Here is a 24568-nt window from a genome sequence, read left to right as displayed (position 1 = left end):
CTACCAATCTCAGGACTCTCCCATCTCCCTAACTTTCCTATTACTGAGGGCACAACTATCTTCCCCAGTTACCCAGGCTTTCATCTTTAACTCTTTACACCTTCTCTCACCTGCCATATCCAATCTGTGGGTAAGTCTTGTCAGGTCTGTTTTTGTAACATCTCTCATACTTGACCCTTTCTCTCCTTTGGTACTACTACCATCGTGGTGTAGTCCCTCATTATCTCATCCCTAGATTATTAAAATAACCTCCTGGTTGGTTTCTTTATCTCAGTTCTTCATCTATTCCAGTTTGTCCTCTATTCAGCTGATAAGTGATTTTTCTAGAGTTTATGTCTGACTCTGTCACCTCCCTACTCAGTAAACTTCAGTGGCTCCCTATCACCTCCAGGGTCAAACATGAAATCATCTGGTTGTTAAAGCCTTTCATGACATGTACTCTTCCTTTCTTTGCTAGTCATTTTACCCTTTACTCCCCACCACATATTCTAAGATATAATCACACTGGTCTTCTTGGTTTTTCTCCTCACCTTCTTCTCATTCCATGCCCTTTCACTGGCTTCTTCCTATCTCTGCTATATTCTTTGTAATCATCACCTCCTAGCTTCCCTTCAAGTCTTAGCTAAAGTCTTACCTTCTACAAGAAGACTTTCCCAGTCCTCCTCAAATGCTAGTCCTTCTTCGAGATTATCTGCAGTTTACCTTGTGTATACTTTGTATGTAGATAGTTGTTTGCCCGATTAGAATGTAAGTTCCTTGAGAGTGGAGACAGTTTTTGCCTTTCTTTGTATCCCTAGGGCTTAGCACAATGACTGACAGCATGATAAGCACATAATAAATGCTTGTTGACTCGCTTGCAGCTTCAATTCAACATGTATTTGCTCAACTTTTACTGTATTATATACATCATACTCTGCTAGGTAGTGGGAATACAGAGGTGAAAAACAACCATTCTCTTCCCTAAATGGAAAGGTACAATCCAGTGCTTCTGGTAGCGTGAGAAAAGTAAAACATGTATGTGAAACAGTAAGGCAATAAACACAACATCAATGATAATTGCGAATATGCCTGTGTAATTCTGTATTGCAAAGTATATGAGACTCTCCACATAGAAGGTAGAAGAAGTAAACCATTTATTCAGACACCAGAGAACCATATCCCACAGCCAAATGCTTGGCTCCCACAGCCAGTCAGAGTCCACTTCATCATAACAGCAAGGAACCCAAAACATTCAATACAGAATATCACAACATGGAGCCTCGCCATCCCAAAACCTCTCTGAATTCCTGCTGGGGTCTTCCCCAAAACAAACTCACAGTACAGCTAAGTCAGCCTGTTCAGTTCTAACAATCATGAGGGTGGCCATTAGCAGCCACCCAGCAGCCATAACATCTTTCTCTCTCTCCTCATTTTTCTGTGACATAACTTCCTTTTCCTGTCAGGAAGCTCCTCCTACCACATGTAACTTAGGCTTCCTGTGATGTAAGCAGGTCACATGGCCTATTAATGGGTGGGAAAGATCTTCAAATCTAATTGCTACTACAATATACAAATAAATATTAAATAGGTCTATGGGAAGGGAAAATTATGAGTTAAGTCTGGAAAAGTATGTTCTTGCTATCTCTTACAGAAGGCCATAAGAAGTTAGCTAAGGAGTTTGTAATTTATTCTATGGTCACTAGAGAGACACCAAAGGTTTTTCAATAGGACTGTGAGGTGCCTAGGAATTAGGTATTGGGAAGACTATTTTGCATGGGTTAGGATGGACTAGAAAGAAAGGATCCTGGATTCGGGAAGACTGCTTAGCCAATTGAAATAGGTGAGACATAGATGGTGGCAATGTAAATGTTTTTGCATGTGATTAGGAGTTCTGAGTGAGTCAGTGAAAAAGATGGGGGGTGATTAATACGTGTAGTAGTGGTAGAACTGACAGGGCATGACAACTGGCTAAATCATGCTAGGTGGTGGTGATAAAAGAGAAGACTAAGAAAAGAGTGAAGTTTTGAGCTTCAGTGTCTAAGAGTTTGATGATTCCATCAACAAGAGGAAGGAGGCTAGGAAGAAGAGCAGGTTTAAATAGGAAAATTAGTTCTGTTTCGGATGTTTTTGATATTTTGTTGATGTCTCCTTAAAATTATGAGTTGGTTGATTTGTTCCCTTGGTGGCTGTATTGGTCTCTTTAAATCCATCCTCTTTTTCTTCCTCATCAGACTCATGTGTTTCATCAGAATTTCTATTTTGAGAGCCTCCCACCATTTTTGACTGATTCTCCTTTTAGAATATCAGGTCATGGTAGCTTTTCTACCAATTGCCTCTGAATTCTGCCCTCCCAAAGTTTGGATTACCATGAAATTATGCCTGATCTCCTCTTCCTTATCAGTCATGAACTCTAGAATGTTTTGTTCACTTCCTCCCAAGGGTTCTCATTATTTCCATTTTGCTAATTTGATTCCTCTTTCCTGGTCAGCACCAGTACCTTACTTTCTCTTCTACCTTCTCAAAGATGAAATCATCAGTTGCTCTTATTTTAGAGGCCTCATTGAGGCTCTCTAGGTATGTAGTACTCTTCGGTGTCTTAAATTTCTGAGCCAGCTTGTTACTTTTGCCCAGTGACTTAAAGTTTGGTATTTATGGGCCACACTAAAGAGAGGCATGCATTTGAGGGATTGCATTTTGTTTTGCAGAGATGCTGAAAATACTAAGATCACAAAAACTGTGATTAGTATGACCCAGTATGAGTGTAACCATACATTCAATAGTAGTGAGCATCATTAACAGTGGATGTTGTGGTTTGAGGTTTTAAGGAAGTCTTGACACAATCTAATTTTTCTACCCTCTCTGGTCCTTTGGGTTCATTCTCATTTGCATGACTAGATTAGATTATTCAGAAAGGAGATCTAGAGTTTTCTAGGCACCATTCCACAACTGACAGTATTTGTGATCTTGGGCAAAAATTCAGTCTGTTTGCTTCAATTTCTATGTCTATTAACAACAGAAACACTTCTCTGTATCACATGAAATACTGTTAAATAAAGAATTGTGCTTGTGAACATGCTTGTCATTCTGGAGAAAAAGGAGGTCTATAAATCTAAACTTATCTCCTTTGCCATCTTTTTCACAATACCAGACTCATTCCCGATGTTACTAGAGATCCTGTGCTTAAAAGCTAAAGCTTTCCCTTCGAAATCAGTATTTACACAATAGTTCATGATTCAAACCAGGCCTCAGTCTATTGCCTTTTTTGACACCGTAGTTCTCAAACACTTTGAATGAGTTTTTAGTGAGTCTCAGACTCTAGCAACGTAAGCATCTTGTCTTTGATGTCTACTCCTTTTCACTGTCAGTCAGTCTGTTAGCATATATTAAGTGACATATCTATTAGGCATTGTGCTAAATGATAGAATTTGAGGTATGGTTTTTTTATTTTCTCTCTCTCTCTCTCTCTCTCTGTCTCTCTCTGTCTCTCTGTTTCTCTCTTAACCCTCTTGAAACAGCGAAAAGACAAACTACGGGAGCATATGCAAAGGATGCACAACCCTGAGAGAGAAGCCAAGAAGGCTGATCGCATCAGCCGCTCCAAGACCTTCAAGCCTCGAATTGCCTCCACGGACTATGACAGCTTCACGTTCAAGTGTCGTTTATGCATGATGGGCTTCCGGAGACGAGGCATGCTGGTTAGTGTTGGAACCTGCAGGCCTCTTCGGTCTTCTAATCTCATTGTCAAAATTGTCTGCTAACAGAAATGGTTTTTTATGTTCTGGGACTAAATTATTTTTATCTGCAGGTATCCAGTGTTTAGAACAAGGAGTGCTGGGAAGCTGATGAAAAGACTACTCTGAATTAGGGGGGCTGAACTTTCAGCCCTCTTTGCCGCTTCTTTCCTTTTTTCTCTCTTTCCATTTATTCTTTTCCTGTTTGAGCTGCTACTATTCACTACTTGGTATTTCTACTCTTTTTTCTCTCTCCCTCCATTTTCATTCTCTTTGCACTTTGTTTTCCTTTTTGATCTTCCCCTTTTGGTTATTTTCTTTTTACCTCTTTGTCTTTCTCTTTTTGAATCTTTCTCTCTTAGACATGAAACAGTACTGGGTGGGGATACCTTGCCTCCCAAGGTAGGGTGTGTGAGCTCTGGTTCAGGGGAAACAACAGGATAGGCATTCTGTTGCTGATAATTCATTACTGACCTTATTAACACTTGCAGAAAATAATGTTGCCAGGAGGCAAAAAATCATGGAGCGGCACTTAAAATTCAGAGCCTTTATATCCTTCTCAGAAGGGCTGGGTCACTAAAGAATGAAAGATAAATTTGCTTCAGGAGAGTCCACCAAAGGAAATTCATGCAAGTGTGATTTTGCTTTCTCCAACAGCAATTCTTTCAGCCAACGACTGTTAATGGGATCCACAGTGACCCAGTTCACCTTCAGCAATTGGCTGCAAGTGAGTGTTAACCCCTTGGGGTCAGACGGGTCTGGTGCTGCCGTTTCTGGCCAAATGCGTTATTGTGTTTGTGCATTGCATCAGAGAATTCCAGCTCCTAGTGTCCAAGATCAGAGATGCTTACTCAGCCGCTGGTCCTAATAGGATCTCTGCTCTCTTTTGCTCTTTCCATTTAGGTGAACCATTTATCAAAGAGGCACCCAGATATGAAGATAGAAGAAGTGCCTGAGTTAACTCTGCCCATCATCAAACCCAACCGTGATTATTTCTGTCAGTATTGTGATAAGGTAAAGGAAAGATACCCATCCCAGCAGGCTCTGTGGGAGCCTTGCTTGCAGCCAGTTTGTCTGCATGTACAAACATACGAGTGCTCTTAGCAGATGGTTCTCTGTCTCTCAGTACTTTTCCATACAGAAATGAATGGCTCAAGATAGATTCACTTTTAAATGAAAATTGCTAGTAAATAATAACTTGATTTACTGTATCTTTCTTGATTTCTTCCTTTTCTCCCTTCTTTTAGTTCTAAGAGAAGGGCAGAAAGTTGCATATTAAAGCTGTTAGTGAAAAAGCCCTATGTTTGCATTCCTTTTTTTTTTTTGCATTCCTTTTAAAATCATGATTAAAAAAAATGAGCCTATTGATCTAAGTGTGAACATCATGGTCCCTTTCTACAGTGGGATTTGGAACTTTGCATATTTGGAAAAGCTATGATGAAGGGCTTACTTTCATAAAACGTGTGTGTGTGTGTGTGTGTGCGCACGCGTGCGTGCGTGCATGAATGCATGTGTGTGCTCTAATGTACTTTGGTTATATTATCTAGAACTTTATTTTTGTGGAGTTAAGATAAATCTTCAGTTTTGCTGGTGAAGACTGCATTGAATTTCTTTAAAAAAAAACCATTTATTTATTTCACATTGAGTTTCGAAGAAAAACTTCACCAAATGATAGCTGGAGAAAGTCTCACTGTGAAGCATGAAAGGGGATCATTAGGCTTGCTATTTTGATGGGTCCTCATGAACATGACATCTGTCATCTGAGAGCTGCAGTCATTAGCACAGATTGGCAAAGGACAGGGCCAGCTATGGGAGGCAGCAATATGTAGGAGAAGGAGAGAAATGGATTGGGAGTCAGGAAAAGCAGATTGTAGGTAACTAGCTGTGTGAGAATAAGTGAGTAACTTACATTCTTTGGACCTCGGTTTATTCATATGTAAAAGAAAGGGACTGGACTAGATGATGGATTAAGTCCCTTTTAGTTTTAAAATTTCATTTTTCTATGAATAGAGAGCTGCTTTCTCTTTCTATGTATGTGGCCTCTCACTCTAGACTATGCACTGGTATTGCCTTTGTTATGTAAGTTCTGGGAAGATGCCGAGTATATCTAATTCCTATTATGTCATTGTTCTAGTTTATATTATGTTCTCATCACAATTGGTAATAGATTTTCACTGTCATTACATAAAACCATTCTTATTCTCCAGATACCAGTTTTGTAATTGAATGGGTCCATGGGTAAGTTTTAAGGAAATAGACTAGAGGTGTTTACTGCAGTTATGTCAAATGACTATTTTCTATAGGTTTACAAAAGTGCTAGCAAGCGGAAAGCCCACATCTTGAAGAACCATCCGGGAGCTGAGCTCCCTCCAAGCATCCGGAAACTTCGTCCTGCTGGCCCTGGAGAACCAGACCCTATGCTGAGCACCCATACTCAGCTGACTGGCACAATAGCTACTCCTCCTGTCTGCTGCCCCCACTGCTCCAAGCAGTACAGTAGCAAGGTAAGAGGGATTGGGATTATTTTAGGGATTATTTTAAATTGCAGAATTTTAATAGAGAAGCAGGTGACTTCAGTCTTTCTCTCTCTGTGTCTTTGGCTAATGTCAGTATCACGCTAGAGTTTCTGAAATTTCCCTGATTAGCTCTTCCCGAATTGGGTAGAAAAAAGAGAAAATATTCTTGTAACTCATTTGGCACAGGAGATTGTCCCTGAAGCCAGAGGCTACTTACAGCTAGGGATGTAAAGAGAAAATTCAGTTAGGTGCCTGCTGTGTTGGGAGCACTACACTGGGTGAGACCCACATAGCACAGATGTGGGTGCCTCTGTAGTTCACAATCCAGTAAGAGAAATGCAGTAGGCAAACCAATAATGATAGGACAAAATAGAACATAAATGTATAGGAAAAATGCTGAAGAGGACTTAGAACTATTAGGGAAATGAGAACTCTCTGGTAATCTTAATTCTGTAGAGGGTATAGAATATTGGACTGTGTCAGGATGCCTGAGGTCAAGTCCTGGTTCTGACGTATACTAGCTGGTCTGCCTTAATTGCCTTCTCTGTGAAATGGGGATAATATTTATCCTCCTTACTTCTCAGAGTTGTTAGGGGGATATATAAATAAACTTATAGATAGGGGAGGAAAACTTCCTAAGCCATGAAGTAAGAGGATTGTGGTATTTATGATAATGGTGATGATTGGTTTGATATTTTCTTTTCCACTGGATCTTGAGTTTTCCTGTATTTCACAGTTGTTTGCACATAGTTTAGGTAATCAAAGAACTTAGATTTACAGGGGCCCAAACTGGTGTTTTTCAAAGTGCCCTGGGTCTGGGGGTGGATGGAGAAGGAGGGCGTAAGAGAGTTGAAGATGGTTTGTACTCCAAGGAGGGTGTGGACGTTTAAAGAAGGTGCTCTGAGGGGTTCTGGCCTTGCCACATCATTTCCCTTTTTTCCTTCAACCCTAACTGTTTTCTTCTCTCCAAAATGTTATGCCAGTATGGCTCTGCTCCTGTCTATCCTAGGCCAGCTCCTCTCAGCAATTTTTGAAAAGAAGGATGACATGGAAGACTAGAGGACTTGGGAGATTTACATGTGAAAGTCTGAAAGTAATTTAAGCCAATCTGCCAGTAACTCTTTTATCTTTTTCTCAATCCCTGCAGACCAAGATGGTACAGCACATCAGAAAGAAGCATCCTGAGTTTGCCCAGCTCCCTAATACAATACACGCTCCACTAACAACAGCCGTAATCAGTGCCACCCCTGCCGTTTTAACCACCGATAGTGCAACTGGGGAGACTGTAGTGGTAAGGATATAATTATTCCAAATCTTATTCTTCCTTCAGTGTCTAATGCTTATTTCTTACTGCCATAATAGGCACTTATAATAAATGCTTATTGAATTGAACAATCGGTAACATACCAGCAGTGATTCCAGCTATACTTGGGCTTTAGGTGGATTCCAGAATCCTTCGTTCTTCTGTGTGCCCTGGACATCAGCTTATGTTTTCCAAGACTTTCTTCTTTCCAGAGAGGGAGCTGTAAGGGCACTCTAGACCTTGGCTCTTCATTAATAACTATTAATGTCATGCTCATGACAGTGAACCAAATGCTGTTTCCTATTTTCTCTCTCTCATAGATTTCTACCTAGGCTCAGGTTTGGTTTTGAGGGTCTTTCAAAACTGTAAGCTATGAAATCTCTTAGTAAAGCCAACCAATTGTGTTTTAGCACCAAAATAATTCTAAACTAGTGAAGCATTACTAATCAGTGTATTTTATGTGCTTTTCTCTAGACAACAGACCTGCTGACCCAAGCAATGACAGAACTGTCTCAGACCCTTACAACAGATTATCGAACCCCACAGGGGGACTACCAGAGAATTCAGTATATCCCTGTATCGCAGTCTACAACTGGTCTGCAGCAACCTCAGCATATACAGCTTCAGGTGGTGCAAGTAGCCCAGGTTCTGTATATCATTTATTCTATATCCATCTTTGACTTATTTCTGTTAAAATTACTTCTAGCAGGTTCAACATTGTCACTTCTCAGATTGACATGGACCATTGTAAATTTCAGTCTGTAAACTGGACTCCAACTAGAAGCCCAATTCCTAGGGAAGGGTTGGATTCTGAGAGGCTATTCTTTTGAATGTGACTCAGATCTGTAGATACAAAAGAAATAACCCATTCAGACAAAGTCCATTAGAGATTTGTAGGGTGCCTGCTTTTAACAGCATGGTAGTGTTGAAAAGTTTGGAGGTCCTGTTTCCATCACAAGGTCTTAGAGATGGAAGGGAACTTTTAGACCATGAGGTCCCACATCCCTCCCAGTTTCCTTAATAGAGGGTCATCCAGCCTACTCAAATATTTCCAGTGAGCTGGGGACTGACTACATGCCAATGTAACCCATTTCACTTTTGGACAGCTCTCTTAGCAAGTTTGAATACTTCTATTACATGCTAGTCCTGGTCATTGCTGAAGTGGCATTTGAATGAGCGTATATATGTAAATTGTTCTCCTGAATCACCATTTTCCAGAGACCTAGGTAAATTGTGGAGGCTGGATGTGGAGGCAGGAACACCCAAGGTCAAATCCTGCCTCAGACACATACTAGCTATGTAACCCTGGACAAATCACTTAATCTCTGTTCACCTCAATTGTAAAATGGGGATTTTAAGAGCACCTACCTCCCTGCGATATCGTAAGGATAAAATGAGATGATATTTATAAAGACTTTTGCAAACCTTAAAGCACTATGTAAATGCTAGATATTTTTATAATGAATTGATAAAGGGTTCATTTGGTGATCTGTTTTATTGAGGAGTTATGAAGAGCAATTTTGACCAGGTTTTAGCAGTTTGGCTAATATCCTTTTAGTATGGTAGAACTGCTGTGTATTGTTTCTGTTTGTCCTTGATAATCCATTTAGCCGTGTCATATCACTTGTACATTCACTCAGAGGAAAGGGAGAGCCAGTAAAGAAGGCAACTAATTAGTCTTCTCAATTCAAAAAGGTTGTTGTTGTTTGTCTTTCTTGAAGAGGATCATGACATCAGAGAGGTGATGCCATGGCAAGAAAGTGAATTGATTTAAATAAGGCAGGACTGTGCAGAGCCACCAGCCTCACTTTTTCCTCTGGAGTCATTTGGGTCCAGTGGCAATATAGATCAGGGTGACTGGAGATGGCCCAGGATGCAGTGGGGGACTTTGGCTTTTTTAAGCTAAGGTCTTTAACAGATCTCAGTTTGACTGAGGCAGCACCCATTCATTGATTAAGGCAAGGTAAGAAATGAGCCAAAAAATGGGCCCTCTTTACGTAGTTAAAAAAAAAAATCAATCTGGGAGGGGAATACCCTCGGTTTCTGGACAAAACAGAAACGACTGCTATTTACACTCACTCTGAGTCAATCTGGGCCTGTGAGCTATTGTTGGCCAATCAGTGAGAGCCAGAGTAATTTAGGGTGCCTTTTTTTGTTTTTTTTTAAAGAAAGGCCATCCTTAATCTTAACTTCTGGATAAGAGACTATATTTAGTAGGCCATTTCTATTGTGTGACAGTAGCCAAATGAAGAAAACCTCCTATCAGAGGGTTTATAGTGCTGCCTGATCTGAGGAAATACATTTAAAACACAACATTTATCCCCATTTAAATGCTGAAAACACCAAGTCCCATGATTAATAGCAGAACTTCAGATTTGGTGCTGTTACCTCGTCTTGTGGCTGGTGACTGCTTTAGACCCCATCCTGACTGTCTAATGAATATTTGTTGTTGTTCAGTCATTTTCAGTCACGTCCAATTCTTCATGAATCCACTTGGGGTTTTCTTGATGGAGATACTGGAGTGGTTTGCCATGTCCTTCTCCAGCTCATTTTACAGATGAGGAAACTGAGGCAAACAGGGCTAAGTGACTTGTCCAGGGTCACACAACTAGTAAGTGTGTCTGAGGTCACTTGAATTCTGGTCTTCCTGACTTCAGGCCCTGCTCTCTATCCACTGCTCCACCTATCTGCTCAGTGGATTATTAGTTATAGGCTAATAATATTCTCTCCTTCCAGTCCTTTTAATTAGGAAAAAAAAAATTAAAGGCAAGAAATTTTGATCCCTGTAAGCTTTTCATTCAGTTTGGGAGTAGGAAGGAGTTGACAATTATAGTTTTTATTTTTTGATTTTGCTAAACTTTTAAATTATTAAATTATTAAACTTTTCCAAATACTTTGTAGGGCAGTAAAAGAAAATTGTACATGAAACTGCAGATCTTTGTTATGTACACCTTGCTTTTAATTTTAAATATATAATAAATTCAGCATGTAACTTTCAAAGCTATTCTGCTTGTTTGTGATTCTTTTTTCTAGCCTTCCTTCTGTTCTCTTTTGTTCATTTAAAAATGCTTCAGTGACTTTTTCTTTTTTTTTCTTTTCTTTATACTATCTCTACTCCTTTCCACTGAAACTCCTCTCTTCAGTATGGGGAAAAAAAGAAAGACAAAATTCTTGTAACAAATATACATAGCCAAGAAGAAGAAATTCCCACATTGGCCGTGTCCAAAAATATCTCTTTTCTTCTGTATCCATTCTGTGTCCATCATCATTCTGTCAGGAAGCAGGAAGCATGCTGCGCCCTCTATCCTCTGAAATCACGGTTTGGTCATTGCCTCAGATCAGTTTCTATGTCTTTCAAAGTTGATTTTTCTTTTCTTTTCAGTGTTGTTGTTATAGTATAACTTGTTCTGCTGATTCTGCTCATTTCACTTTGCATCACTTTATACTTACCAGAATCCTTTGAAATTGTCTGTTTCATCATTTTTTACAGTTCAGTAATATTCCATTGCTTTCATATACTATAAATTTTTTCAACCCTTCCCCCATTGATGGACTCATTCTTAGTTTCCAGTTCTTTAGGAGAACTAAATGAACTGCTACAAACGCTTTTGTGCATACTGTTTCTTTTCCTCTTTCTTTGATCTTCTTGGGGTATAGGGCTAGTAGGTAGCATTGGTGGGTCATGGGGAATATGCACATATACCTTTTAATGAGTTCTTTTGGACCTAGCTCCAAATTGCTTTCCAGAATGGCTAGACCAATTCATATCAATAGTGCATTGGTGTCCTTGTTTTCCCGTAATTGTCATCTCTGCTAATCTTATGTACGAATTGGAACCTCAGAGCTGTTTTAATTTGAATTTTCTAATGATTGGAATGATTTTTTTAATATGTTTATTGTTAGCTTGCATTTCTTCCTTGGAAAGCTTCTCATTCATACAATGCTTTTGACCATTTGTAGCAAAATGGCTCATTTATAAATTTGAATCAGTTTTACAAATTTGAATCAGTTCCTTACATATTTTGGATTTGAGACCTTTATTATATAAAATTGCTGCAAAGATTTTTTTTCCCATTTAATTATTTTCTTTTAATTTTAACTGCATTGTTTTTATTTGTGCAAAAACTTATTAAATTTTGTGTCATCAGAGTTGTCCCTTTAATCTTCTATGATCTTCACTATCCTTATTTGGTCTTTCCCATTCAGTTTAAGAGGAGTCTGTTTTCCTTCCTCAACATTTAATAATATTAAAGTTACATGTAATAAAAACATAATTTCCTATTCAAGCAATCACTATTCCTTTTCATGTCTGCTATCTCAGCTTCGGTGTAGACCTCTCGGGGCAATGAGATATAGTTGACATCCTTTATCACCTGTATATTTTTGGAGGGACATTGTTTCAAACAACTATTCTTTGTAAAGGGGCTTTCTTTATTTATCAACAAGCATTTAATTGCTGGGACTGCCTTACTTTCCTCCAGGCCACTTCACCCCATCAGTCTCAGCATTCGACAGTGGATGTTGGTCAGCTCCATGACCCTCAGACATATACCCAACATGCCATTCAGGTGCAGCACATCCAGGTCGCTGAGCCTACCACCCCAGCTCCATCTTCATCCCAGGTAACTTTCTCCATATCTACTCACCAGGGTGGTCAAAATGAAGATGGCTTCAGAGTCCATGAAGAGGTAATTTAATGAGATTGAAGAGATACCATATGCAATTATGGCATTCTTGGATCTCATTTGTCATGATTATTAATGAGGAATATTGGGTGTCCTTGGATCTTATTTAAAGAGCCTAGCCACTGGTCAGAATGTTGACTCTGGGATGGTGAACAAATTTAGATGTGGTCATTTACTTCTGCTATTAAAGATGGTTCCTGTAGTACTGGATTTCAGTTCTTCAAAGATTTGTAATTTTATCAGTATGGATACTCCCAGCAACACAGATTGTCACTGTTCTATAAATTTAACTTTTAAGAGTAACCGGGGCCAAACAATTCATCATTCTTTAGTCAAAATGGTGATGAGCCTGTCTGAACTTAGGCCATTCCTAAGAAAACAGACATGCAGTCTATCACTAGCACCATGCTGAAAGGTTAACTGCTTTGGTAGTACCTGCCAAAGCTTATGTTCCATTGGCATAGCTCTTTAACAACCCAAGGTGACCTTCATACCATGATGAGGTGATAGTAGAGATGTCATAGCATAGTGTAGAGGAGAAGTTGTTTTTTTGCTTTTTGATGAATAGAGTGCTGTGCCTGGGTTCAGAGAGTCCAAATCTAGCCTCAGACATTTACTGGCTGTGACCTTGGGCAAGTCACTTAATCTGTCTGCCTTGGTTTTCTCAACTATAAAATAATAGTGCCTGCCTTGCATAGTTCTTGTGAGAATCCAATGAGATATTTGTAAAGCACTAAGCATAGTGCCCAGCACATAGTAGGCTCTTAATAAATTCTTGTTCCTTCTCTCCCCCTGTGGCTGATTGATAGTTTTTCTTTTTTTTTCCTCACAGAATATGAATATTCCTTGTGTGTGTGTCTGTGCATAGTTGTTTTTCAGCCTTATGCGGAACTCTGTCCCTCTACTGCTATCAAATGAGAGAATCTAGTGCAGAATAATGGAAGCTAAGACTCTTGTTCTATTTTGACCTCTCTTATGAATTGTCTATGTAACATAGAGAAGTCATTTAACTTCAGTTAACAGTTAAATGACTTAATCTCTAAAGTCATTTAACCCTAGTAATGGAGATAATTACATTTTTATTTGTTTCTCTAACAAAAGTATTATTATTTTTTTAGAAACTCAAAAGAATATTCCTTTGAAAGCTTAATTATAACTTATTGTTTGCTATTAATTATTATTTTACCAAAATTAACATTGCTTGAATAGCTCTGTATTTTTAGCAATATTGTCATTCCTACTGGATTTCTTTAATTCAGAAGTTTGTGTTTTGAAACTGTACTGGAAAGTAAGCTAATATATTCTTCCCTTCTGGAATTCTAGGTAGCTGGTCAGCCATTGAGTCCATCTGCTCAGCAGTCTCAGCAAGGGCTTAGCCCCTCTCATATGCAAGCCAACTCTTCAGCACAAGGGCAGACTCTCCAGCAGCAGCAACAACAGAGTTCCTCAGTTCAGCACACATATCTGCCTAATACCTGGAGCTCCTTCCGTAGCTATCGTGAGTAATGATAAAGGAATGACCCTTTGGCACTAGAGCTGAGCTCCTCTAGCTTTTAGTTTTAATTTCTTGAAATTGTTAATTTAACTACTACACATCTCAGAATTTGATGTTTGGACTTCTAGTGGGTGTCTGTGGATTCTCTCAATTGGTGGTTTGTTGCTTGTATTCAGAAGTTCAGGATAGTTTTGTGTTATTTCCTACCTTATGGTAGGTTAGTCCTTTGATCGTCATGTTCTTCTGGGCAACATATGATCCTTAATTTATTTGACTCAGTACATCCTGTTTTCTTCAGTATTTTTTTGGGTCTCCTTTAGCAAGTCATTGACTTGTTTTTCATGGTTTTCTCACATCATTCTCATTTCTTTTCCCAATTTTTCCTCTACTTCTCTAATTTGCTTTTCCAAATCCTTTTTGAGCTCTTCCATGGCCTGAGACCAGTTCGTGTTTTTCTTGGAGGCTTTTGATGTAGGCTCTTTGACTTTGTTGACTTCTTCTGGCTGTATGTTTTGGTCTTCTTTGTCACCAAAGAAAGATTCCAAAGTCTGAGTCTGAATCTGAGTCTGTTTTCGCTGCCTAGCCATGTTCCCAGCCAACTACTTGACCCTTGAGTTTTTCATTGGGGTATGACTGCTTGTAGAGAGTATTTTGTTCCAAGCTTGAGAGAATGTGCTGTTGTTTTCAGAGCTATTTTTATACAGCAAGCTCTGCCACACCAGTGCTCCTCCTCTCCCAAGAACCACCAACCCAGACCTCGACTCAGATCTTAAGCAGGCTCTGCACTCCTGCTCTGATCTGCCACTTAATTCCTCCCACCAGGTGGGCCTGGGGCTGGAACCAACTGCAGCTGTAGTTCTGTAGCTGCAGCATCCCCGCTGTCCCTGGGGTGGTGGCCAAACCACAAACTCTTTTCACTCTGTCCCAGCAGCTTTTCGCACTAACCTTCTCTGTTGTCTTTGGTGTTTGTGGGTTGAGAAGTGTGGTAACTGCCACAAATCACTGATTCAGGGTGCTAGGGCCTGTTCCTCCTGGATCCCAGTCTGATATTGGTCCAGGTGCAGCCCATGCTGGGCTCAGCTCTGCTCTGCTCCCAGCTCCGTGCATGATAGACCTTACCCAGTGACCATCCAGGCTGTCTTGGGCTGGATCCCTGCTTCCCTCTGCTATTCCGTGGGTTCTGCAATTCTAGAATTTGTTCAGAGCCGTTTTTTATCAGTGTTTGGAGGGTCCTGGGGGAGAGCCCTAGGCGAGTCACTGCTTTCTAGCTGCCATGTTGGCTCCGCCCCCCTGTACATCCTGTTTTCAAGGTCAGATATGTTGGATTATATAGAATTTATATATCTTTTAATATTGTGTTTAATTTCTCTTATACTTTGGTATTTTTGCATTTTGTCCCTCTCTGATAAACTTCTGCTCTTTGGGGGAAATTGCCCATCATGTGTTCAAATTTTCCTCCTTTGATATTTATTTGTATTTTAAAATTATGCATCAAGAACTTTTTTTGTGTAAATGCAGACCTAATCTGTTTTATGAATTTTATTTCTCTCTTTTGAGCCATTCTGGAATATCTTGCTGCCATTCAGTGATCTCTGCAGGGTCTATAGGATTTTGATCTTCATTAGACAATATTGATTTTCTTTCTTTCATATTATTCGTTTAGTATGTTGATTTCTCTTTAAACTTTTACTCTTTTTTTTTTTTTAAAGTTTTCTGTCTCTTGGTTTGGTGCTTGCATGTTAGGTTTTTATGCAGGCTTTCTTTCTTGATATTTTGGTGTTTCAGCTTTTCTTTCTTTCTTTCTTTCTTTTTGGAAGGGGGAAGGCAGGGCAATTGGGGTTAAGTGACTTGCCCAGGACCACACAGCTAGTAAGTGTGTCAAGTGTCTGAGGTCGGATTTGAACTGAGGTCCTCCTGACTCCAGGGCTGGTGCTCTACTCACTGTGCCAGCTAGCTGCTGCAGCTTTTCTTCTTTCTTCACCATTCATTGTTTGGTTCTTCTTTTTCCATTGCTACACAGACCTCTGATGTTGAGTTTCTGGGCAACTTCAACTTCCATGCATTGGGGGTTGTGGGTTCATCCAAGCTAGTTCCTTGCTCTAAGTAACATCTGGAGAAAAGGACTTACCCTGGTGGGAATTCCAGCTTCTTTTCCAGTATACCTGCTGTTCTGTTCCTTCTAGACTATGGCCCTCTATACTGCATTCAGAATGTTTTTACTCCTGCATAATTCCTTATCCTACCACCTTCTTTATTTCATGGTGGCTGGGCAGAATCATTATCTACTCCTTTTTTTTGGGGGTCCCAACAGGTTTGGGCAGAATTACCACTGCCATGGGGAAATCAGACCTTGTGACACAATTCTGAAACTTTGCTTCTATAGAGTGGTTGGGATGCATGGATTTGATTGAGAGCAGGATCACTTAATGATGGCATAAATATTAACATTTTCTGGAGTTCACTCATGAGGTTAACCTTGTACAGGGGTTCTGTCTTCTTATCTTGTGGAATCAGCTGTAATTAATTACCCTGTGTTCTGGGCTGGGCCTGATTAAGCTTGGTTACCCGATAGTTTAGATTCAATATTGTAACAAAATGAGACACTCATACATCGCTCAACAGTTAACAAAAGGAAATTTGCTTAGCTATTTCGGGAGAAGGTTATTCAATAAGGATAGACATTGAGGATGCCTTGAGTTGATTTTGCTGAGTGAAGATCCCTTGCCTCAAATGCCAGTTACTTTTCAAGAGCCAAACATCAGAGAGAACACCTGGAACTCTTCATGGTTGCTTTTTACTCAGGTGACAAGGAAGTGATGTCAGTAGCCTGAGCTTTTAATCCCCAGAGCCAACTAATGTCTCAAGGATGGTTTCAATATCGTTTAGAGAAAAACTAGCCTAATTTTGTCAGCGCAAGGATTTTCATATTTTACCTGCCACATTCTGTATCTGGCACATAATCCACCCCTACTTTTTTTTTTTTTTTAAAGATTTTGGATTGGAAAGTTTTCAGAAAGCAACTGTTCCACAGTCTTCTTGGTCACATCACTTTTAGTTGCATTTCATCATCATCACCAAGGTGTCTAAAATTAAGTGTCTGTTGGCTTCTCTTACTTTACCTCCGATGTTAAGAGCCACAAATATAATTAGCCAGAAAAGATTTCATCATAAGTAGTAGAAAGAGTACCACATTTAGAATCTAAGAACCTGTATTTCATTCCCAAGTTTGCAAGTTGTATGACCTCAGATGGGTTACTTGACATCTCTGATCATTTATAAAATAGATATTTAATTCAGCAAATATTAAGTGCTTATCGTGTACAGAACACTGAGTTAGGTAATTGGTGAGATACAAAGTTGAGATAAGACAAGTTTCTTTTCTCACATATGGGGTATGTAGAGATAGCTACAATACAAAATAACATATGATAGGTGCATAAGAGAGATGCAAAGAGCAATGTAAGACCTGTTGGAAAAGAATTATCCTGGGGAGGATCAAGGAAGACTTCATAGAGGAGATGACCTTTGAATTGGGCTTTAAAGTCTGGGTATTAATTCAGCAGAAGGAAAGAGGACATACCAGGGATAGGGTAAAGGAAAGACATAAAAGGTAGGAGGATATGTAGTATGTATAAACCACAATAGTTTGGTCAGCCGGTTTGGTCGGCCTGTAGAGTACATGGAAGGGGGATAGTATGGGATAAGGCTAGACAGCTTGGGCAGTGGAGGGGAGAAGAGACCAGATGGTGAATTCCATGATATAACTTGTGTTTTGCAGTATAGGCAATAGGGAGATATCATACTGATATTACTAAATCTACACTTAAGCAAGATGTCTGGTAGTTTATAATGGATAGTTTGGAAGGACAGTATTGAAGTCAGGAGTATCAGGTATGAGACTATTGTAGTAATCCAAATGGGTAGGGATTGAAAATACAATGAGCTCATTATATTTGGGGACAAATCCATCCCTTCTCTAAACATCCCTTTTCTTGTTAAGGGCACACACTATCTTCTCCTTGTCATGCAGAATCACAGCCTTGGAGTCATCCTGGATTCATCTCTCCCTCTCCCATATTCAATCAGTTGCCAAGTCTGCTGCCACCATTTGCCACATCCATTCCTTCTATTCACATGGCCACCACCATAGTTCAGACCTTCATCTCCTTTTGCCCAAACTATTACAATAGCCATCTAATTGATTTCCCTGCCTCCAGTCTCTCCCTCTCCTATAACTACTAAAATAATATTGATAAAACACAGCCTTGACTATGTTACTCCCTTGCTCAAGAGTCTCCATTGACTCCCTTTTGCCTCTAGGATGAACTCCTCTGCCTGGTATTTGTAGCCCTCTATAACATGGCTCTAACTTATCTTTCTGGCCTGATTACACATTATTTTCCTCCCACATTTTAAAATGCAGCCCAGCAGCCTGCTCGCTGATCCTTATCACTTCTCTATGCCTTTGCTGTTGCCGTCGACCATGCCTGGAAAGCTTTTGCCTCTGTATCATAAGGATCTCTACCTTTCTTCTGATTCTCTTTGTTAATGTCTTCTCTGTTGCCCTTCTCTTATGCTTAGTCTGTATATATTTTTTATTTACTATGTACATACTATTTTCACCCATGTTATTTTGGCTGTTTCAAACATTCTCAACCAAAACAGAGTTTTGTTTCCCCCTTCCTCAAAATCCTCCCTTGACACTCTGTCTTTCCCAGGAAACACCCTCCCCTTCTCAGCTGAGGACCCAGATTCATCCTTCACTCAAAAAATTGAGGCCAGTCGCTGAGAGCTTCCTAGTCTTCCCTCCTTCTCATTTCATATCATCCAGACATTTTCCCATACTTTCCCCTCCTTCACCTCTGTTTCACATGATGAGGTAGGTACCTTTTTCCTTTCCAAGGCAAACCCCTCAACATGCACCACTGATTCTATCTCCTTTTATCTTGTTTGTCTCTCCTATGATCCCTGCTTTCTCTCTAATCTTCAATCTCTCTGTATTTGCTGAGTCCTTCCTTAGTGCCTAGAAGTATGTCCGTGTCTCCTCCATCCTTAAAAATCCTCACTCCATCTGACCATCTCTGCTAGCTAATGCCTATATCTCTCTTCCCTTTCTTGGCTAAACTCTTTGAGAAAGCCATCTACAGTAGGTGCTACTACTTTCTCTCATCTAACTTGATTCTAAACCCACTGCAGTCTGGCTTCCCACTTTATAATTCAACTGAAACTGTTTTATTTCCAGGGTTACCACTGATCTCTTAATTACCAAAATGTCCTTGACTTATCTGCAGCATTTGGTATAGTTGGTTATCCTCTCCTCCTGGAAAATCTCTACTTTCTATTTTTTGATGGCTACTCTGTCCGTTTGTCCTTATTCTCCTTAGCAAGATCTTCATCCACGGTACACCCATGTGGGGTGTCCCTCAAAGATCAGTCCTTGGCTCCCTACTCTTCTTTCTGCTACTCTTTCACTTGGTCCTTATTGGCTCCTGAGGATTCAATTATCATTTCTATGTCGATGATTCTTAAATCTACATATCTAATCCTAGTCTCTCTCCCAGGCTCCACTTGAACATCACCACCTGCCTTTTGGACATCTTTATAAGGGTGTTACATGGGCATCTCAGGCTCAACATTTCTAAAACAGAATTCATTATCTTTCCCCCTAAACCCTCCTCTCTCCTCAACTTTCTTATTGTTGACAGAACCACCGTTCTCCCTGTCATCCAGGCTCGTAACCTCATTGTCATCCTTAATTCCTCACTTGTACTCAGCCCATATACCCAGTTGTCCATTATTGTCATTTCTCTGTTCCCTTCTCTCCATTCACCTGGCCACCGCCTTGATGCAGGCCCTCATCACCTCATACCTGGACTGCTACAATAGCCTGCTACTTTGGGTCTTCCTGCCTCACTCAAGTTTCCTCAGGTCTGACCATAGCGCTCCCAGTCTCTGTAGTTGAAACCCTGGCATGATTTTTAAGTCTTTGGACTATTTCAGCTCTCATTGGCGCCCTGTTGATTCTACCTCCACAGAATGGCTATCAGAGAGAGAAGAGATGGGAAAAAGGCAGCCACTTAGGTAAAAACCACATTAAAAGGATGGAAACCCCATGAGAAGCCAGTAAAGGAAAAGAGAGGCAGTTGGAGAGATCAAAGGAGGACCAGGAGAGGGTGATATCTCTAAAGCCAAGGGAAGAGAGTGACCATAAGATAAAGACTGGAAAAAAAGCCATTCATCTCAGTGACTAGGTCATTAGTAAACTTAGAATCCAATAAAGCAAAATGAACAGAAGCCAAATTGCAAAGAGTTTGAGGAGATAATGGAAGTGGAGGCCTTAGGACAACTTTTTTAGGAAAATTGTTATTGGTCAAGTGGAGGAGATGAATGGAACAGTAGCTACCTGACTACAGGGCTCTCAACAGAAGGGTGGTTTGTTTTGGGGGGGGGGATCAACTATAGAGACCGACCAGGTACCCGTTGATAGAGACATTGTTACTTGTATCATGCACCTCACAATGTTGTTAGAGGGTCTAACATGTGTAAAACTCTATAAAGCGCCACGTAGGTGTGAGCTGATCTTATTTTTGTTGTTATAAGGTTCAGGGTCATCCCTGCCTCAGGAAACCGCCTTAGTGTAGATGAAAAGATGGAAAACGGATGCTAGTCAAATTTCTAGAACTAAGTTTTTAGCAAATAAGTTTGGGCAGTGGCACATGGGTACTGACCTCATGACGATGGCGTTAATAATGGGGTTCACTTTATCTAAGGTTATGGTTTATGAAGGGATAAGCAATTTTGGGGTATGTTAGCCACATCATAGAGTGTAGAATCTTAAGTCTGGACCTCCTAATAGAAATAGGAATTCCCTTTATAACATCATGGATGAATGGTATTTAGAGCCCTCCACAATTTGGCCCTTCCTTACCTTCCCAGCATTATCTCATATTCCTCCTCTCTGTGTATTTTATGTTCCAGCAAAAAGAACTGTTCTCTGTTTTTAGCCCTGTATTCTCCTGCCTCTGTGCCTTTACTCACCCATGCTTTTCCCTATATCTGGAATGTCTTCTTTCCCCATCCTTTAAAGCCCAATGCAAGAGCTTCCTCTTCAAGGAATCTTCCTTGATTCCCCTGGTTGGTAACAACCTTCCCACTTAACCGTCTTAGAAAACATTGTCTTGCTATTCTCTAATACAGGGTGTCCCAAAAGTCTTAGTACATTTTAAAGCCTTAGTTGATTAAAGCTGCACTGACTTTTGAAATTTCCCCATATGTTTCTCCTATAATACTTTAAATATTGTAGCTCTAATAAAATGCTCAGTTTTCCTCCTGCCTAGTAACTTAGCAGAAAGTCATCAGGAGCTGTTGTGGCTGAAAAATTCATCACCCTGAGGCCAACCTGATGAAGAGTTTGTCTAAATTTAGCTAGGCTGCTCCTCAGACAAGGGACATAGAGTCTATCAACAAGCCCAAAATGGAATATTATGTGTTATGGTATTGGGGGCTTAGTCCCTGCTCAAATCTATGAGTCCATAAATAAGGGCCATGCCTTATTTAAACTTGGTATTTCCTCCATTAGCACAGTACTTGCACACAGTTGGTGCATAAAACCATCTTTGCTGAATTAAGGTGAATGAAAGTGGTCCTGGTTATTCTGTGCATGGACTGACTGTATGATTTTATGTTAGATGTAGAAAGGGGATGTGATGATGGCATGGCTGGTAGATTGCAGTGGTGAGTGAGTTACAGGCTGCAGGAGTCAGGCAAGCAACGAATAGTGAGCTTTCTTTCCATTCCCTATAGCAGGGTACTCTTTCTTTCCTCCTTCTGGTGCTCTCCCTCTGGCCCTTCCTTTGGTGCTCATTCATGGCCCTTCGTTGACAAATGGTTCCTTAACTCTGCCTACTTGACCTTCATCATTTGGTTGTTTTTGCTATTTCCCCAGAGATGGCAAAGTCAAACCCCACATATAGGGGAGCTTGTTTGTTTACTGCAAGTTGCAGTTTGGCCTTGGCTAGTAAAGATGACTGTAATTTTTTTTTAACTACCAGTGATAATAAGCCTTATTGAGGAGAACAGAATGGTTTTTTTTAGTTGTGGGTTCAATCTTTGGTAATTATTTACATGGTTCTCTTGAATTGTTGAATAGTTAACTTTCTTGGCAAATTCAGAATCCCCATTTGAAGGACCTTTTGCCTATTTCCATTTCATGGGCTGTTCTCTTTCTTGGAACAAGGGCCATCAGTTTCCTACTGTGGTACTATGGACCTGCTGTGGTACCATGGGCCTGCTGCAGTTCTGTGCTCCTACTCTCCTGCTCTTTAAGCAGTAGGCCCTAAGACTTGGCTGAGTGGCTTCTTTTACTCTCTTCTTCTCGCTTGCTTTTCTCTCTTTTCTTGGATTCCTTGTCACCTAGTGACCGCAGGGTATGGAATTTCAGGTCTCTGCTTCTTTCCTAAGAGGCTTATAATGGGCAACTTCCATGGGGAATGTGGCTACCAACAAAACAGTTAGCCCTGTAAACTGTCACTTTAAACTCTGAAACTGCTGAAAAGTGGGTATTTTCTATTTCAGCATCTGAGCTCCAAATGATGGCCATTCCTCAGGGTCAGTATGTGATTGCAGAGACAGCTGTCACCACTCCTGTTACCACTGTGAATACTGGCCAAGTGAAAGCAGTTACTCAGGTAAGCAAAGAGTTGGCTCCATGTTCTGGGACTCCCTGTCCTGGTAGTTTTGGACCAGGTTTCAGGCTTAAAGGTAGACAAAAATGACACTCTGACATGTCAATTCATTCAGTAATTCTATAAGCATTTATTAAGTGCCTACTATGTGTCAGGCACTGTGCTTAGTTCAGAATGGGGTTGGTGGTGGGGGATACAAATAAGAAAAAGACAAGTCTCTGCCTGCAGGGAGCTTAATGGGGGAAGACAATACGTAAAAGGAGGCTACCACGCTGGGGAGTAGGGTGGAGGAGGATGGGTACCTGGTGGAGGGGCGTCTTTTTCCAGTGAGCTGAAACCAGACAGCTGCAGATGCAAAGTGGAGTGAGCTGCAAGTTTGTCCTCTATAAAAGAAGACTTTGGGAGGAGTTTGGTACTCTAATCAGAGGGGAGAAGAGGCTGAGGGAAGTGCTATCCAGGCTTGAGTTAGTAGCATGGTGATGAAAGGGTATCTTGTTCTGTGGAGATGAGAACAGGTAGAACTGCAGATGCAAAAGATGATACACAATCATCTCCTGGGCTTTCCACTCAAATCGTAGTGTCTGAAACAGTCTTTATTTGTAATTTAAAAATAATATTATTGATTTGTCTTGCTGATAAATTGATCTTTTAGAAGGTAAAGAAAGTGATGAAGAGATCTGCTGCTCTGTATATATAATTTTGACCCACAAGGAAGACCTGGTTGATGAAGGAGAAATAATAAAACCTTGGGAGAAAATTATGCTCATGCTAGAGTTGGTGACTGCTACGGAGGACAAAGATGGACATAGTTTGTCACGGATTATGGCTAGGCTGGCATGGTAGATGCAGTGCTTGGCTTGGAGTCAGGAAGACCTGGCTTCAGATCCATCCTCTCACATTTGGTAGCAGTGTGACAATGGGCAAGTTACTTAATCCCAGTGAGTCTCAGTTTCTCCATCTATAAAATGGAGATAACCTCATAGGGGTATTGTGAGGCTCCAAAATCATCGTGTGGAACACTTTAAAAATAGAATACTAGGTAAATTAATAATTGTAGAAATAGCAGATTTGGAAAAGTTCATTTAAATGGTACTTATGATCCCATGGCCTGAGACTCAAATAGGGAAGACAACTCAAGAAGATCATAGGATCTTGTATTTAGAGCTAGAAAGGACTTTGGGAGTTGTCTAGCCCCATCCCCACTATGCATTTTGTAGATCATAAAACTGAAGCCTAGAGAAGTTACCTAACATGCCCAGTGACACACAGGTGGTTGCTGTCAAAGCTGGGATTCAAATCCAGTCCCTATGATCCAAATCCAGCACCCTCCGTTTCACTGTGCTGTCGTTCCTCTCTCCCATTTCTTTTCCCTCTAATATGTTCTGTACACTACTGCCAGACTCATTTTTCTTAATCACCCTTTCTATTGTGGATCTTCCCTGGCCCTGGAATATCAAGTCTGAGTTCTTATGCCTGACTTTCACGATTTCATAACTTTCAGAATCGGAATAACCCTAGAGGTTGTCTAGTCCCCTTCTCGTCCTCTATCCATGCTCACAAAAGACTCTCCAACTAGCCTTTACTCAAAGACCTCTAGTGAAGGGCAACAACTGCTTCCCAAGGTGGTTGTTTTCTAATTGTTGGGGTGGGGTGGGGTTCCTTTTACATTAAGCTTACATTTGCTTCTTTTGCAACTTCTGCCCACTGCAGAACAAATCTAACTACCCTTTCACATAACAGCCTTTAAAATATTTGTTTTTGTTTTTGTTTTTTGGTAGGGCAATTGGGGTTAAGTGACTTGCCCAAGCTCACACAGCTAGTACATGTGTCAAGTGTCTGAGACCGGATTTGCACTCAGGTCCTCCTGACTCCAGGGCCAGTGCTCTACTCACTGTGCCACCTAGCTGCCCCCAGCCTTTGAAATATTTGAAACCTTTTAATTACACGAAGACAGCTATCATGTTCCTTCCGAGTCTTCTCAGTTTGTTGTCCCTTGTTCCTTCAGCTGATCTTAGAATGGCATGCACTTAAAGTCCTTCCCATTCAGAATGCCCTATACTGGACATTCTGTAATTTATTCATGGGAGTCAGTCTATAAAAACTTATTAAGCACCTACTATGTGCCATGCACTGTGCTAAGCCCTGGGGATACAAATATGAAAAAAGAAAAATAGT

The 24568-nt window shown here is 40.4% G+C and overlaps 1 protein-coding gene across 2 annotated transcripts in view; it reads left to right on the top strand.

The window, feature by feature from the left end:
- The window catches only part of PRDM10 (PR/SET domain 10), a 159288-nt gene that overhangs the window by 124065 nt on the left and 10655 nt on the right, over positions 1-24568 (top strand). For both annotated transcript variants that reach the window (XM_036745030.1, XM_036745029.1), the window contains 8 exons: positions 3495-3674; positions 4614-4724; positions 6014-6214; positions 7374-7517; positions 8004-8174; positions 12011-12151; positions 13538-13712; positions 22284-22396. In XM_036745030.1, coding sequence (XP_036600925.1) covers positions 3495-3674; positions 4614-4724; positions 6014-6214; positions 7374-7517; positions 8004-8174; positions 12011-12151; positions 13538-13712; positions 22284-22396 — 1236 coding nt within the window. The remainder of the gene's footprint in view (positions 1-3494; positions 3675-4613; positions 4725-6013; positions 6215-7373; positions 7518-8003; positions 8175-12010; positions 12152-13537; positions 13713-22283; positions 22397-24568) is intronic.

Source organism: Trichosurus vulpecula, chromosome 2 (assembly GCF_011100635.1).
Source record: "Trichosurus vulpecula isolate mTriVul1 chromosome 2, mTriVul1.pri, whole genome shotgun sequence".
In the NCBI taxonomy this organism is placed as follows: Eukaryota; Metazoa; Chordata; class Mammalia; order Diprotodontia; family Phalangeridae; genus Trichosurus; species Trichosurus vulpecula.
Note: the sequence above shows the minus strand (reverse complement) of the source record. Positions and strands in the feature narration are given on the sequence as shown.